This window comes from Schistocerca piceifrons, chromosome 11, assembly GCF_021461385.2.
Source record: "Schistocerca piceifrons isolate TAMUIC-IGC-003096 chromosome 11, iqSchPice1.1, whole genome shotgun sequence".
Taxonomy (NCBI): Eukaryota; Metazoa; Arthropoda; class Insecta; order Orthoptera; family Acrididae; genus Schistocerca; species Schistocerca piceifrons.
In genome coordinates, this window is record NC_060148.1 from 58,373,554 (window position 1) to 58,387,699 (window position 14,146).

The window sequence follows — 14,146 nt, forward strand, 5'->3', positions numbered from 1 at the left end:
CACACACACACACAGAGGGTGGTCTATTGATCGTGACCGGGCCAAATATCTCACGAAATAAGCATCAAACGAAAAAACTACAAAGAACGAAACCCATCTAGCATGAAGGGGGACACCAGACGGCGCTATGGTTGGCCCGCTAGATGGCGCTGCCATAGGTCAAACTGATATCAACTGCGGTTTTTTTTAAAAATAGGAACCCCCATTTGTTATTACACATTCGTGTAGTACTTAAAGAAATATGAATGTTTTAGTTGGACCACTTCTTTCGCTTTGTGATACATGGCACTGTAATAGTCACAAACGTATAAGTACTTGGTATCACGTAACATTCCGCCAGTGCGGACGGATTTGCTTCATTATACATTACCCATGTTAAAATGGACCGTTTACTAACTGCAAAAAAGGTTGATTTCATGTTCATGTATGGTTATTGTAATCAAAATGCTCAACGGGCGTGTGCTATGTATGCTGCTCGGTATACTGGATGACATCATACAAGTGTCCGGACCGTTCACCAGATAGTTACGTTAGTGAACGAAACAGGAAGTGTTCAGCCACATGTGAAACGTCAACCACGACCTGCAACAAATGATGATGCCCAAGTAGGTATTTTAGCTGCTATTGCGGCTAATCCGCACATCAGTAGCGGACAAACTGCGCGAGATTCAGGAATCTCAAAAACGTCGGTGTTGAGAATGCTACATCAACATCGATTGCACCCATACCATATTTCTATGCACCACGAATTGCATGGCAACGACTTTGAACGTCGTGTACAGTTCTGCCACTGGGCACAAGAGAAATTACGGGCCGATGACAGATTTTTTGCACGCGTTCTATTCAGCGACGAAGCATCATTCACCACCAGTGGTAACGTAAACCGGCATAATGTGCACTATTGGCCAACGGAAAATCCACGATGGCTGCAACTAGTGGAACATCAGTGACCTTGGCGGGTTAATCTACGGTGCGGCATTATGGGAGGAAGGATAATTGGCCCCCATTTTATCGATGGCAATCTAAATGGTGCAATGTATGCTGATTTCCTACGTAATGTTCAGCCGATATTACTACAAGATGTTTCACTGCATGACAGAATGGCGATGTATTTCCAACATGATGGATGTCCGGCACATATCTCGTGTGCGGTTGAAGCGGTACTGAATAGCATATTTCATGACAGGTGGATTGGTCATCGAAGCACCATACCATGGCCCGCACGTTCACCAGATCTGACGTCCCCGGATTTCATTCTGTGGGGAAAGTTGAAGGATGTTTGCTATCGTGATCCACCGACAACGCCTGACAACATGTGTCAGCCCATTGTCAATGCATGTGCGAACATTACGGAAGGCGAACTACTCGCTGTTGAGAGGAATGTCGTTACACATATTGCCGGACTGTTTACATTTCTCGTTACGGTAGTACCTGACAGCTGTGCCACATCATCGTATACATGGAGGTAGAATATTTTTACCTCCATGGTTGCGTATGTCCGATGTTTACATCACTCTGGTTTGTCCGTTAGCTTTCTCTGACTACCGGGTCAATATCGGTACTACACAAGCGAGGTCGTGTGCCGTCAGTTGACAGTGTAAACAAAAATGTCTCCACCATCAATCCTACAAATATCTGTCAAGAAAGAACACGATAGTACGATATTTCACTAGACTTTTTTGTGGAGTACATCGAGATGTACCATCAGTGTAATTTTGGCAGGTTATACAATTTACACCTCGTATAATTTCAAACAAAAACTGTTTACACAACTATGTGCTAGTTTGCTTTCTTCCCCGCAGTTGGTTTTCACAGAAAACAGGAAAGTCGTATTTATGGCATGTCGGCTAATGTAAGAATACTATTACAGAGTCTGACTTGTCCAAAACTTTATAATCCTACCCATTTGCAGACTAAAACTATGCACAATAATGTCAATGAAATTACAATCCTCACAGATCCAGTAACAGGAGAGACCTCTTATACCCCATATAGCAATGGTCGCAGCCAATTTATCCATTCCTTTTTAAGCAACTTAAATTACGAATCGAGGATCTGTCGGCAATAACAATAAACGAGGTTCAAGATCAGAGAGGAGGGAAGAGTAGATGGACAGAAAGGGGGGAGAAAATGGACATTCAGGAGGGGAATGTGGAGACCAATAGACAAAGGTGGGAGGAGAAGGTGGAGAGAACGAAGTAGGAGAAGGTGATGGACAAGGAGAGGGGCAGAAAGGGATCAGGATGTATACCCATTCCTATACATATTTAGCAATTGTGAAGAATCACCGGGTTCACTAGTTAATTATATTTTCTAATTGTGAGTGCCCTAATCAAAACTAATCAGATCTGTGTAAAAGGAGGAGCAAAAACAATAATCTGAAGAGTAAATTCAAGTGAAATAGAGCATCAATAAGATCTTGAGATTTTTACATGCCAGTGGATAAATGTATTGAAAATTAGGGGAAAATTTGGTTATTTATAGAAGTAGAAAGAACCTAACAGGTGGGAAGAGCCCAACTTGCTATGTCACAAAGTGACCTTTAAGACACGCCTGGCAGGACTTAGATTTCACTCTCTCCAGTTTGGTGCCAGGCAAATTAGGTACTTTGTGCTTAATATTGTTTTGAGAAGCCACCACACTTTTAAAAAATGGTTTTCTGTTAAAAGTTATTTTTTTCTGACAGGTCTATTAATTGAAATCTTTCCTAAAAGAGGGTAAATGTTTCTCCCTTTTGTAACTGTGTTACAGAGAATGGGTACTGTGTGCTCATGCTTTTTGAAAACTACAAGCAGGTAGCTGATGCAGGACTCCAGCAGTGCTGAGGTAAGTACGTTTAAGTGGAGTCCATTAACAAGCTACCTGGGCACCACCGAGAAAGGTCTTACTCACTCCGTATACCATGGAGTATCAAGCAATCTATAGACCAACCTGACAGTCTAAAGGCAACTCAGACTGAATTTAGAGACAGACTGAGAAAAGTGCTCCAGAAAGAATGCTTCTTGTACCGTGAAAGATTTCGCGGGATCTCAGTTACACTGAGGTGATAAAAGGCACGGGTTACCTTGTAATATCGTGTCATATCTCCTTTTGCCTAGCACAGTGCAGCAACTCAACGAGTCGTGGACTCGACAAGTCGTCGGAAATCCCCTGTAGAAATAATGAGCAATGCTGCCTCTATAGTCATCCACGATTGCGAAAGTCTTGCCCGTCCACGATTTTGTGCACAAAATGACCTCTCGATTGTTCCCTGTAAATGTTGGATGTGATTTGCGTCAGGCAATCTGGGTGTCCAAATCATTAGCTCAAATTGTCCAGAATGTTCTCGAAACCGGCTGCAAACAATTGTGGCTTGGTGACATGGCGAAAATCGTGAAGTCCGTGAATGGCTGCAAATGGTCCCCAAGTAGCTGAACATAACCATTTCCAATCAATGATCAATATAGTTGGGCCTGAGGACACTGTCCATTCCATGTAACCAAAACCTACACCACTGTGGAGCCACTGCCAGCTTGCAAAGTGTGTTGACAAATTCAGTGCACGGCTTTGTAGGGTCTGTGCCACAATCGGACCCTACCATCAGCTCACACCAACTGAAATAGGACTCTCATGGCCAGGCCACAGTTCTCCAGTCATCTTGGGGCCAACCAATATTGTCACGAGCCCAGGCGAGACACTGCAGGCAATGCCGTCCTGCTAGCAAAGGCACTCGCATCGGTCGTCTGCTGCCGTAGGCCATTACTTCAGAATTTCACCACACTGTCCAAACAGATATGTTCACTGTACGTTCCACATCGATTTCCGTGGTTATTTCACACAGCGTTGCTCATCTGTTGGCTCTGACAGCTCTACGCAAAAGCTACTGCTCTTGATCATTAAGTTTAGGCCGTGGTACACTGCATTGTCCACGGTGTCTAAAATGTGGTATTCTCAGCACACTCTTGACACTGTGGATCTCAGAATATTGAATTCCCTAATGATTTTCAAAATGGGATGCATGTAGCTCCAACTACAACTCCATGTTCAAAGTCTGTTATCATACAGCCCTAAGCACATTAGAAACCTTTTCACATGAATCACCTGACTACAAATGACAGCTCCACAAACACACTGCCCTTTTATATCTTGTGTACACGACACTACCACCACCTGTACATGTTCATATTGCTATCTCACGAGTTTTGTCACCTTAGTGTAGTCTAATTAATATAGGATGGTCTATAAATCATCATAATAGTGGCTCTAACACAGGTTACTAGTAATTAGTAAATGTGTATTTCCATCTATACAGGGTGTCCCAAAACGTCGTTCAAATTAATACAGAAGGTAGATAATATCAAAAGAAATATATTTAGTTATGGCACATATGGTCCCTGATGGCAAATAACGCACTATGTGTGTGTGTGTGTGTGTGTGTGTGTGTGTGTGTGTGTCTGTAGAGCAGTGTCTCTCCAAATGTTTACTACAGTATTGTCCGAAAATCTGAAGTAAACATGTACCCTGTGTCAGTCTGAATGTTTATTAGTGCATTGTGCAAAAATTTGAAATAAATTGGTAATCAACTTTTTGACATTTTTGGTAACAACGTTAAATGACAATTAGTCTTTATATAGTAAAACGGATTGAAAATAATCAATTATTGATAATATCCCTTCTCATCCTGTCCAGTAAGTCTCCCCTGACCTGCGGTTCTTGGCGACTTTTCTGAATTATACCACTTTCCCTAAACCTCTCCAGACGTTTTCCTTCACCCCTCTTCCTTCCCCTTCAACTCTTCTACCAGAAGAAGGAGCCACTGGCTCCAAAAGCTTGTAAAAGTTAAATCCTTTTGTGTGTGTGCTCCCCTGCCACTGCTATATAGCAGTATAGATTGATGTCAGTGTGATACAAGACCCTATGAGCAAATCAGTATATGAGAAATGTGAGCCACAACCACCAAAAAGTCTGGCAGCCCCATTTCCCTGAAAAGTACTTTGAATCATCTGAAAATAACTAGCTTTATAGCTCCAGAGTATTACCATTTTCCATGGTAGATCTTCTCATAACTATTGTTAGATTCCATACTTTGATTAATACCATTGTCAATTTAATTTCTCTAAATGTAATGACAACCACATTGATTAATTAATTCATTAATTAATAATTTCATGTAGTTTCCCCTAATTTGATATGACACTCATACGTGTAAACAGTAAACTGGTAGAAGCCAACATCGGGGAAGATCAGTTTGGATTCCTAAGAAACATGGGCACATGTGAGGCAGTACTCAGCCTACAACTTATCCTAGAATGTACATTAAGGAAAGGCAAACCTACATTTATAGCTTTAGTAGGCTTAGAGAAAACTTTTGATAATGTTGACTGGAATACCCTCTTTGAAATTCTGAAAGTAACACGAGTAAAATACAAGGAATGAAAGGCTATTTACAATAGGTACAACAGCTATAAGAGTCAAGGGGCACGAAAAGGAAGCAATGATTGAGAAGGTAACGAGACAGGGTTGTAGCCTATCCTCGTTATTCAATCTGTATGTTGAGCAAGCAGCAAAGAAAATAAAAGAAAAATATGGAGTAGAAATCAAAGTCTGGGAAGAAGAAATAATAACTTTGAGGTTTGCCGATGACATTGTAATTCTGTCAGAGACAGCAAAGGACTTGGAACAGCAGTTGAACAAAATGGACAGTGTCTTAAAAGGTGGATATAAGATGAATACCAACAAAAGCAAAATAGAATAATGGAGTATAGTCAAATTAAGTCAGGCGATGATGAGGGAATCACATTAGCAAAAAACTAAACACTTAAAGTAGTAGATTAGTTTTTCTGTTTGGTCAGCAAAATAGCTAATGATGGCTGAAGTGGGGAGGCTATAAAATGCATATTGGCAATGGGAAGGAAAAGAGTTACTGAATAAGGGAAATCTGTTAACTTGGAATATAGACTTGAGTGTAAGGAAGTTCTTTATGAAGGTATTTGTCTGGAATGTAGCCATGTATGGAAATGAAACATGGGCAGTAACAGTTTATACAAGATGAGAATAGAAGCTTTTGAAATACGGTGCTACAGAAGAATGCTGAAGATTACACAGGTAGATAATGCAACTAATGAGGAGGTACGGAATACAACTGGGGAGAAAAGAGATTTGTGGTACTACCTGACTGGAAGGAGGAGCGGTTGATAAGACACATTCTGAGACATCAAGTGATCACCAATCCAGTATTGGAAGAATGCATGAGAGGGTAAAAATTGTAGAGGAATATCAAGAGATGAATACAGTAAGCAGATTCAGGAGGATGTAAGTTGCAGTAGTTATTTGGAGATGAAGAAGCTTGCACAGGATAGGGCAGCTTGCAGAGCTCCATCAAACCAGTCTTTGGACTCAGGAGCACAACAACAACAACAACAACAACAACATGTAACAATGGGGATCTACATTGTGGGAGGATAATATTGCCAACGTATTTTTCTCAATTTCTGACCAGCAACATTATCTGTTCACCAAAACCTCATTATTTCTGGTAGTTCAAATATAACAGTAAAATCCAGCCTAGCCAATTTTCAAAGCGTGATGTAGTTCACGAAATAACAGTTTGTTTTCACATCCATCTACAAGTAGTCATACCTCACCCAGAACTGGCAGTTTGTGGTTTGATAGCGTACAAGTAAGACCTATGTCAGGCATGTTCGTAGTGTTGACTATGACTACTACTATGCGTGTTCTGTACGTGATGTCACTGTCATTGGAGTGATATAGTGTTCAACATCACAGTTCTCATTATGGACTGACTTAACTGAACCACCACAGTATGTTTTTGTCTGATAAATTACTATGGACAGTGGTACGCACGAACTGTGAATTTTCGTGTAAATATGAACTATGTTTTGTGCCCAAAATAGGATAATTAACTTCGACATTGAACTGTCGTTAGGTAAATGCAAATACCAATCTGGTTATATGTGCTGGTACATTAGATTAGATTCAGTTTTTGTTCCACAGACCAAAAAATGAGAGGATTCTCATGGGTGTGGAACATGTCAGAAAGTATAACATAACAAATACAAAACATCTGAATATAATACTCACTTCCCTGATCATTTGTCAGAAGATTGTCAGGATATGTGAGTACACTACAGTAAACTGGAACTGCTATGTCAGAATGAAACATACTAATGAACTTTTAATATATTTATATACAATAAATATCTAATCTTGACTGTTGTGACCAAGTGCTGTCAAAACTGAAATCCTACAGACATTTTTACTTAAGCTGGTTTAACAATCCCTGTTAAGATATTCATCTATAGAGTAGGAGCTGCCTACCAAAAAGTCTTTCAAACGCTGTTTAAACTGTGCTTTTTCTGAAACCAAGTTTTAAATGGTGGTTTTCATAGTGGATAAACTGATCATCGTAGCCAATAACTGAACTTCACAAGGACTAAATGTGTGTGTTAGTGCAATTCAGTTTACGGTGTTATGTACTTCACCGAGCGTACATCATCCTACACTCATTCAGACTTTCAGTTCTGAGCTGACCGGAAGTTTGTGCTGCCGAGGAGAGACTACAAAAATCACGTCAGTACCACTAAAACTTCCCGACTTCAAGGTTATATGCGAACAAGGAAAGGAAAAATCCCAGGTTTCTCCAGCTTTCCCAGTTGAAAATACACTTTTTCTTCAGTAAAAATACACTTTTTCTTGGGTAAAAATACATTTTTTCCTGGTGAAAGTACTTTTTTTTCTGTGTTAAGTGAAAATATACTTTCCCTCGGAGCTATAAAATTTATCAATCTGTTCAATGGTGAAGATCTTATACATTGGCATGGAACTTCCCAGCATTTGAGGAAACAAAACACAGCAAAAAAAAAGTGTTTTGGAAAAATCTTTGAAGTGTGGTAACATTTATATTGTATATTGTCGTATTACACAAGTATAAACACAAATTCCACTAAGTTTCTGAAACACTTAAATCGAGATTGTGGCGCACTTTCATCAGCCAATGATAGCTCATATCACGTGATATGACAAGCCAATGACAGCAGGTATTCAGAGCATAGGGTACGTGATGTAATTGGTCAATAGCAACATCATTGTTAAGTAACATGAACATGCAAATAGAAAAAGTTAATGGTTTCAATTAATATGCACACTGTATAATTACAAGAAAAGCAAATTTTTCACATGCAATATTGGTTGTTAACAACTGGGAAATGGTATCTCTAGTGTGATTCCAGGCCATCACAGATGCAGATGGTCATCACACTGAGCAATGTTTGTACCCTAGAATGTAAACATGGTACGCAATTAACGAATGCTACCCCTCTCGTGTGGAAATTAAAATGTGTTCTTTCAATAGCTCATTTGTTATTTCTCTTCTACATGTCCTTAAAAATATTTCCTCCAAGTTTCACTGCAATACAATCACCCTTCTTCATGGTGCCCTATCAAGAAGCAAAAGTTAAGTTAGTGCAGAATTCAGTGTGTGTATGTAGAGATGTCAATCGTCTGATGATGCAGCTAGGTGTACAACATAATCCATGGTAGTGGCGACTACTTATTGACTCCAGTAAAACCAGCTTGAAAGCAGAACTACTGCATAATGGCAATGCATTTCCATCTGTATCTTTGGCTTATGCAGTAGACATGAAAGAAACTTATGAAACCATGGCTTTGCTGCCAGAGGCAATCAAATATAAGGATCATGAATGGCAGCTTTCCTGTGATTTAAAAGTTGTTGCACTCCTTATAGGTTTACAGGCTGGACTCACAAAATACTGCTGCTTTTTGTGCCTTGGGGACAGCCGTGACACCAAGAACCACTATACAGTCAAGGAATGGCCTAGAAAGAAGTCATATGTTCCTGGAAATGTAAATGTGAACAATACTCCATTGGTTGAGCCCAATAAAATCATTTTGCCTCCCCTTCATATCAAGTTGGGCCTTATCAAGAACTTTGTAAAAGCTGTGGATAAAGAAGATGAGGCCTTCAATCACTTAAAAGAAAAGTTTCTCAAATTAAGTGAGGCAAAGCTGAAAGAGGTATATTTGTTGGACCACAAATAAGAAAATTGCTTAAAGATCCAACCTTTGATACCAAACTCACAGATATCCCATTAACTGCTTGGTATTCTTTTAAAGCAATTGTGAAGGGCTTTTTGGGTAACAGAAAAGACAAAAACTATGTTACCATTGTGAATGATCTGTTGGACAACTATAAGAACATGGGGTGTAGAATATCACTCAAAATTCACTTTTTACATTCTCACCTTGATTTCTTCCTGGAAAATTTGGGAGCCATAAGCAATGAGCATGGTGAACGCTTTCACCAAGACATTCTTACCATGGAACACCGTTACCGAGGCCATTGGAACCCTTCGATGATGGGTGACTACCGCTGGGGTCTTGTTAGGGAGGGTGATGAAACAGAAAACTAAAGAAGAGCTATGTCATCGCATTTTTCAAAAAACAAGGGCGATTAAAGGTGAAAATATCTTCTGAACTAATTTGGACCTTTATTGACATCATGCCCATATACACACACAAAATAGTATTGATTTCAAGCATTCTGAATGTGTATTTTTTGTTTGAATTAATTGTGTCAACTTTTGCTATTACCATTATTCTGCTGTGTATCTAGGAAATGTGTCATCTTACAGAAAAACTGATTTTACCAATGTATTCAGCACCCCAAAATTAGGTAAATCCACTCATTTACAAACCAGATGCAGAAAAAAAAGTTTAAATTTTTTAACTAGTGTAATCGAATTCAAATCAACCTATGGTAGAACGAAATGAACTACTGTTTGTTTTCACACAGCATGTGAAGTAATAAAACCAAAAGTGAACAGCGTATAGGCACAAAAGGTCAGGTGAGTTCCAACACATTTTATTGCTCTTATAATACAGCCACAGAGCAGCATACAAACACAGATCACACTTTCAGCTTGATGCTCTTGGTCACACCTATCTTGATTCCCGAGACTTCTCCACCGTATTTCTTCACTTCCTTCCTCGGTTCGCGAACCTGAAATTGAGACATATTATACACCGTAAGTCGCTACACAGTTGAAAGTAATGACAGTCAAAGGACGTGACTGATTGGCACTACTTGGGAAGGGAGTGAGGCAGGGTTGTGGCCTATCTCTGAAATTATTCAATCTGTATAATGGGCAAGCCAGCCAGTGGGGAGAAATCTGACAAATGAATTAAAAGTTCAGGGTGAAGAAATAAAAACTTTGAGGTTTTCTGACAACACTGCAATTCCTTCACAGATGGCTAAGGGCATGGAAAAGCAACTGAATGAAATGGGTACAATGTTGAGAAGAGGTTACAACGTGAACACCAGTAACAGTAAAATGTGGGTAATGCAGTCTATTCAAATCAAATCAGGTGAATCTGAAGGAATTGGACTACAGAATGAGAAACTAAATAAAAGTGGTAGAAGAGTTTTGCTATTTGGCCAGCAAAATAAATTATGGATCCCCAAGTTAAGTGTGGACAGGTTGATTCAGCAGCCCCAACCAATGTCATTTTCTGCAACCCACGATGTTACAGCTGGCCTCCAAAAAACATGTGTTGAGATTTTCATATTTTCTCACTCACTACACACATTCTGTTAGTCCTACAGGAAGAAATTGACAGGATCTTTTTGTAGGAAATTTGATGTAGTTACATTTTGTACCGAGATATATTTCTTCTACGGGCCGCAGTTCTCAAGTTATTCAAGAAAACCGTTCGAAAGTGACTTTCAAATGCATCTCCACTCCTACACTCAGCTCACATTCGTCAGGATTTCTCGTTGTCATTCACTGCGCTCTCTCCAACCACTGTACAAAAACTTGCAACTGCACGAATTATTTCCCACATTCGACTACTTTGGTCTTCACTGACTGAACTTACTATGCCACCGCCTTAGATCGAGAACTGACAAATTGTAAAATTAATGCTTATGTAAACTTAAGGTAACAATTTTGTGACTTTTAACAGCATGAAATAAACTATTACATCATTGTATTTTTCTGGTCTCTGGACTATGGAACTGCTGTGCTTGTAAGGGTTAAGTTTGGATCAAATTGTCAATGTAACTAGTTTTACTGTAACATTTACACAGGTTGTTTTTCTTTCATCACACTTTACAGGGGCGTTTAAATTAATAATGTTAACGAAACAGATGACTATGCAGGTGGCATAATACCGTGACTGACAGAGACCATAAAAGGTCGAATACTGAGAATAGTTTGTGTAGTCAAACATTTTTGTACAGTTGGAGGAGGGAGTGCCATGAACAACATACTAGAAATCCTGATAGGCGAGGGATGAGTGTGAGGATGGAAGTGCATTTGAAGGTCACTTTTGTACATTTTTTTGCATACCTCAAAAACAATGACTTTCAGCGAAAACATATCACAGTACAAAATTTAACTAAATCACATTTCCTACAAAAAGTTCCCGTTCATTTTTTCTGTAAGGCTAACAGTACATGTGTGGCAAGTGAGAGAAAGTGAGAATCTCATGCACGGATTGCATGAAATGTCTGTAGGGCAAGCTGAATCACCGTGTATAAATGTAAACCGGCAATGGGGAGGTTAATCGACATAATTGTGGATACTGGAGTGACACAAATCCGAACTGGGTTGCCTCAATTCGAGAACGTAGTCCAGTGATAGTGTGGTGTGGCATATGGGACACTCTCATCATTGGGCCATTTTTCATTTACAACACCTTAACTGCACCACAGTATCTAATGCTGCTGCAGGACCTTGCATTCCCTTCCACACTAAACGCTGACGGCATTTTCCCATCTTATTTTCAGCATGATGGAGCCCCTCCACACTATGGCATCAGTGTCCGTGAATGGTTGGAGGAACAACTGCCAGGGAAGTGGATTGGTCGGCGTGGTCCCGTGGAGTGGCCGCCCAGATCCCCTGACTTAACGCCACTTGATTTTTATATATGGGGACGTATAAGCAGATAGTGTATGCTGAGAGCACCCGTGATTTGAGACACCTGGAGGAACGCATACTACACACCTGTGACCAATTGCAGGGGACACACTCCTCCGTGAGCAGGCAGAGTAGTTGCGGCGATTACAGCTGTGCATTGCACGGGATGTACAACACGCAGAACATGTGTTGTAGCAGTCGGTATGAAGGTGATTTCCCAACTTTGAACATTAATAACCTCTAAACCCTACAAGATAGACAAAAACAAATTTCATCACTAAATTCCAGAGCTCAAGCGAGTGTTATTTGATGTGTCATACACCCCCTTTCCATTTCAAAAAAATGACTTGAATCCAAAGTGGCGGATTTCAAGATGGCAGCCATGAATGAAATTCACTACAAAAGCTGCGGCCCCACATCAAACCTATGTTCCCATCATCGCATTTCAATTTTCCCTTTAATCTTCCAACTTATTAAGGTGTCCAAGGACTTTTGATTCGCCCTGTATTCTATAATGGGTCGCACAAGTGATTTGTAAGCAATCTTTTTTGTAGACTAATTGCACTTCCCTAGTATTTTACCAATACACTGAAAGCTACCACCTGCTTTACCCACAACTGAGATTATGTGATCATTCCCATTACATATCCTTGCAAAGTGGTATAAACAGGTATTTGTATGAGTTGGCTGATTCCAACTTTGACTCACTTATATTATAGTAATAGAACTTTTTTTGTGAAGTGCACAATTTTACATTTCTGGACATTTAAAGCAAGCTGTCAATCTTTGAAACACTTTGAAATCTTATCATGATTTATGCAGCTTCTTGCAGATAGTATTTCACTATAGATAACTGCATCATCTGCGAAGAGCCTCCTGTTGCTATGAATATTGCCTGCAAGGTCATTAATATACAACATGAATGGCAAGGGTCCCAACACACTTCTCTGGGGCATACCCGAAGTTACTTCTACATCTGACAATGACACTCCATCCGAGATAACGTGCTGTTTCCTCCCTACCACGAAGTCCTCAATCCAATCACAAATTTCACTCGATATCCCACATGATTGTACTTTTGACAATAAGCATAGGTGTGGTGCTGAGTCAAATGCTTTTTGGAAACCAAGAAATACTGCATCTATCTGGCTCCCTTGATCCAATATTTTCAGTACATCATGTGAGAGAAGTGAGAAAAGTACAAGTTGGGTTGCACACAATCGATGTTTTTGGAAAGCGTGCTGGTTGGCATGGAGGAGCTCATTCTGTTCAAGTTACCTCCTTATGTTTGAGCTCAAAATATGTTCTAAGATTCTACAACAAATTGATGTCAAGGATACTGGACAGAAGTTTTGAGGATCACTTCTACTAGACTTCTTGTAGACGGGTTCCTTACAACTACTGGGAACAGTGTTCTGTCAAAGGAATACATGCCAGATCACAGTCAGAAGAGGGGCTAACTCAGCTGCAGCTAAAGAAGAGGTACTGACTGAGAAGAAATCTACGGCACACCCTAACTACGAGGAGGGATCGGCTTAGAGGACACAAATCGAGGCATTGTCAATTTGGTAATGCAGGTAAGTGTGTGTATGTGATGGGGTGGGCATAAAAATTGGAAGGTTGCACAGGATAGGTTAGTGTGGAGAGTTGCATCAAACCAGTCTACAGATTGGAGACCACAACAAGTTATGCTTGACTAGTCCCACTAACGAAATAACTCACCCAATAGAACTACAGTGCAGGTAGTGTGATGGTGCGTCACATAAATATTGGCATTTTTATCAGTTGTAAACTGTATTTAAGTATTTTATGAATATAATTAGTGTAAAAGATATAGTTAATGTTCTTGAAACAACTGATATGCAGCGATAATTACAGAGTAGCATCTTTATTTAATGTCTATGAAAATAAAAAAGGATCAAAAGAGATGCGACTGTACGGCCGAGGAGGAAGGACGTATTTTGTGGTACACACACTGTTTCGTTTTGCTATACGGAAGGCAGCCATTGAGCGGCTACACATATTTTATGTAAGTTATTCGTATTTATTGCTAAAATAAACTTATTATTATTACAAAATGAATTTCTTTGTAATAGTTGTCACCTCAAATGCTCGCAGTGGCTAATTATTTTTAATAAGCATTTATTCAGTAATTTGCACTGCGAGAATCTCATCTTCCAATGCATTACGTGCTGAAGTACTAATTTATT

General features: G+C 39.8%; 1 protein-coding gene across 1 annotated transcript in view; it reads right to left on the reverse strand.

Annotated features, from left to right (window-relative positions):
- Window positions 1-9,864: 9,864 nt before the first annotated feature.
- The window catches only part of LOC124720275 (something about silencing protein 10), a 201,032-nt gene continuing 196,750 nt past the window's right edge, over window positions 9,865-14,146 (reverse strand). Inside the window, exon 10 of the mRNA XM_047245591.1 lies at window positions 9,865-10,018. Coding sequence (XP_047101547.1) covers window positions 9,926-10,018 — 93 coding nt within the window. The 3' untranslated portion in view covers window positions 9,865-9,925. The remainder of the gene's footprint in view (window positions 10,019-14,146) is intronic.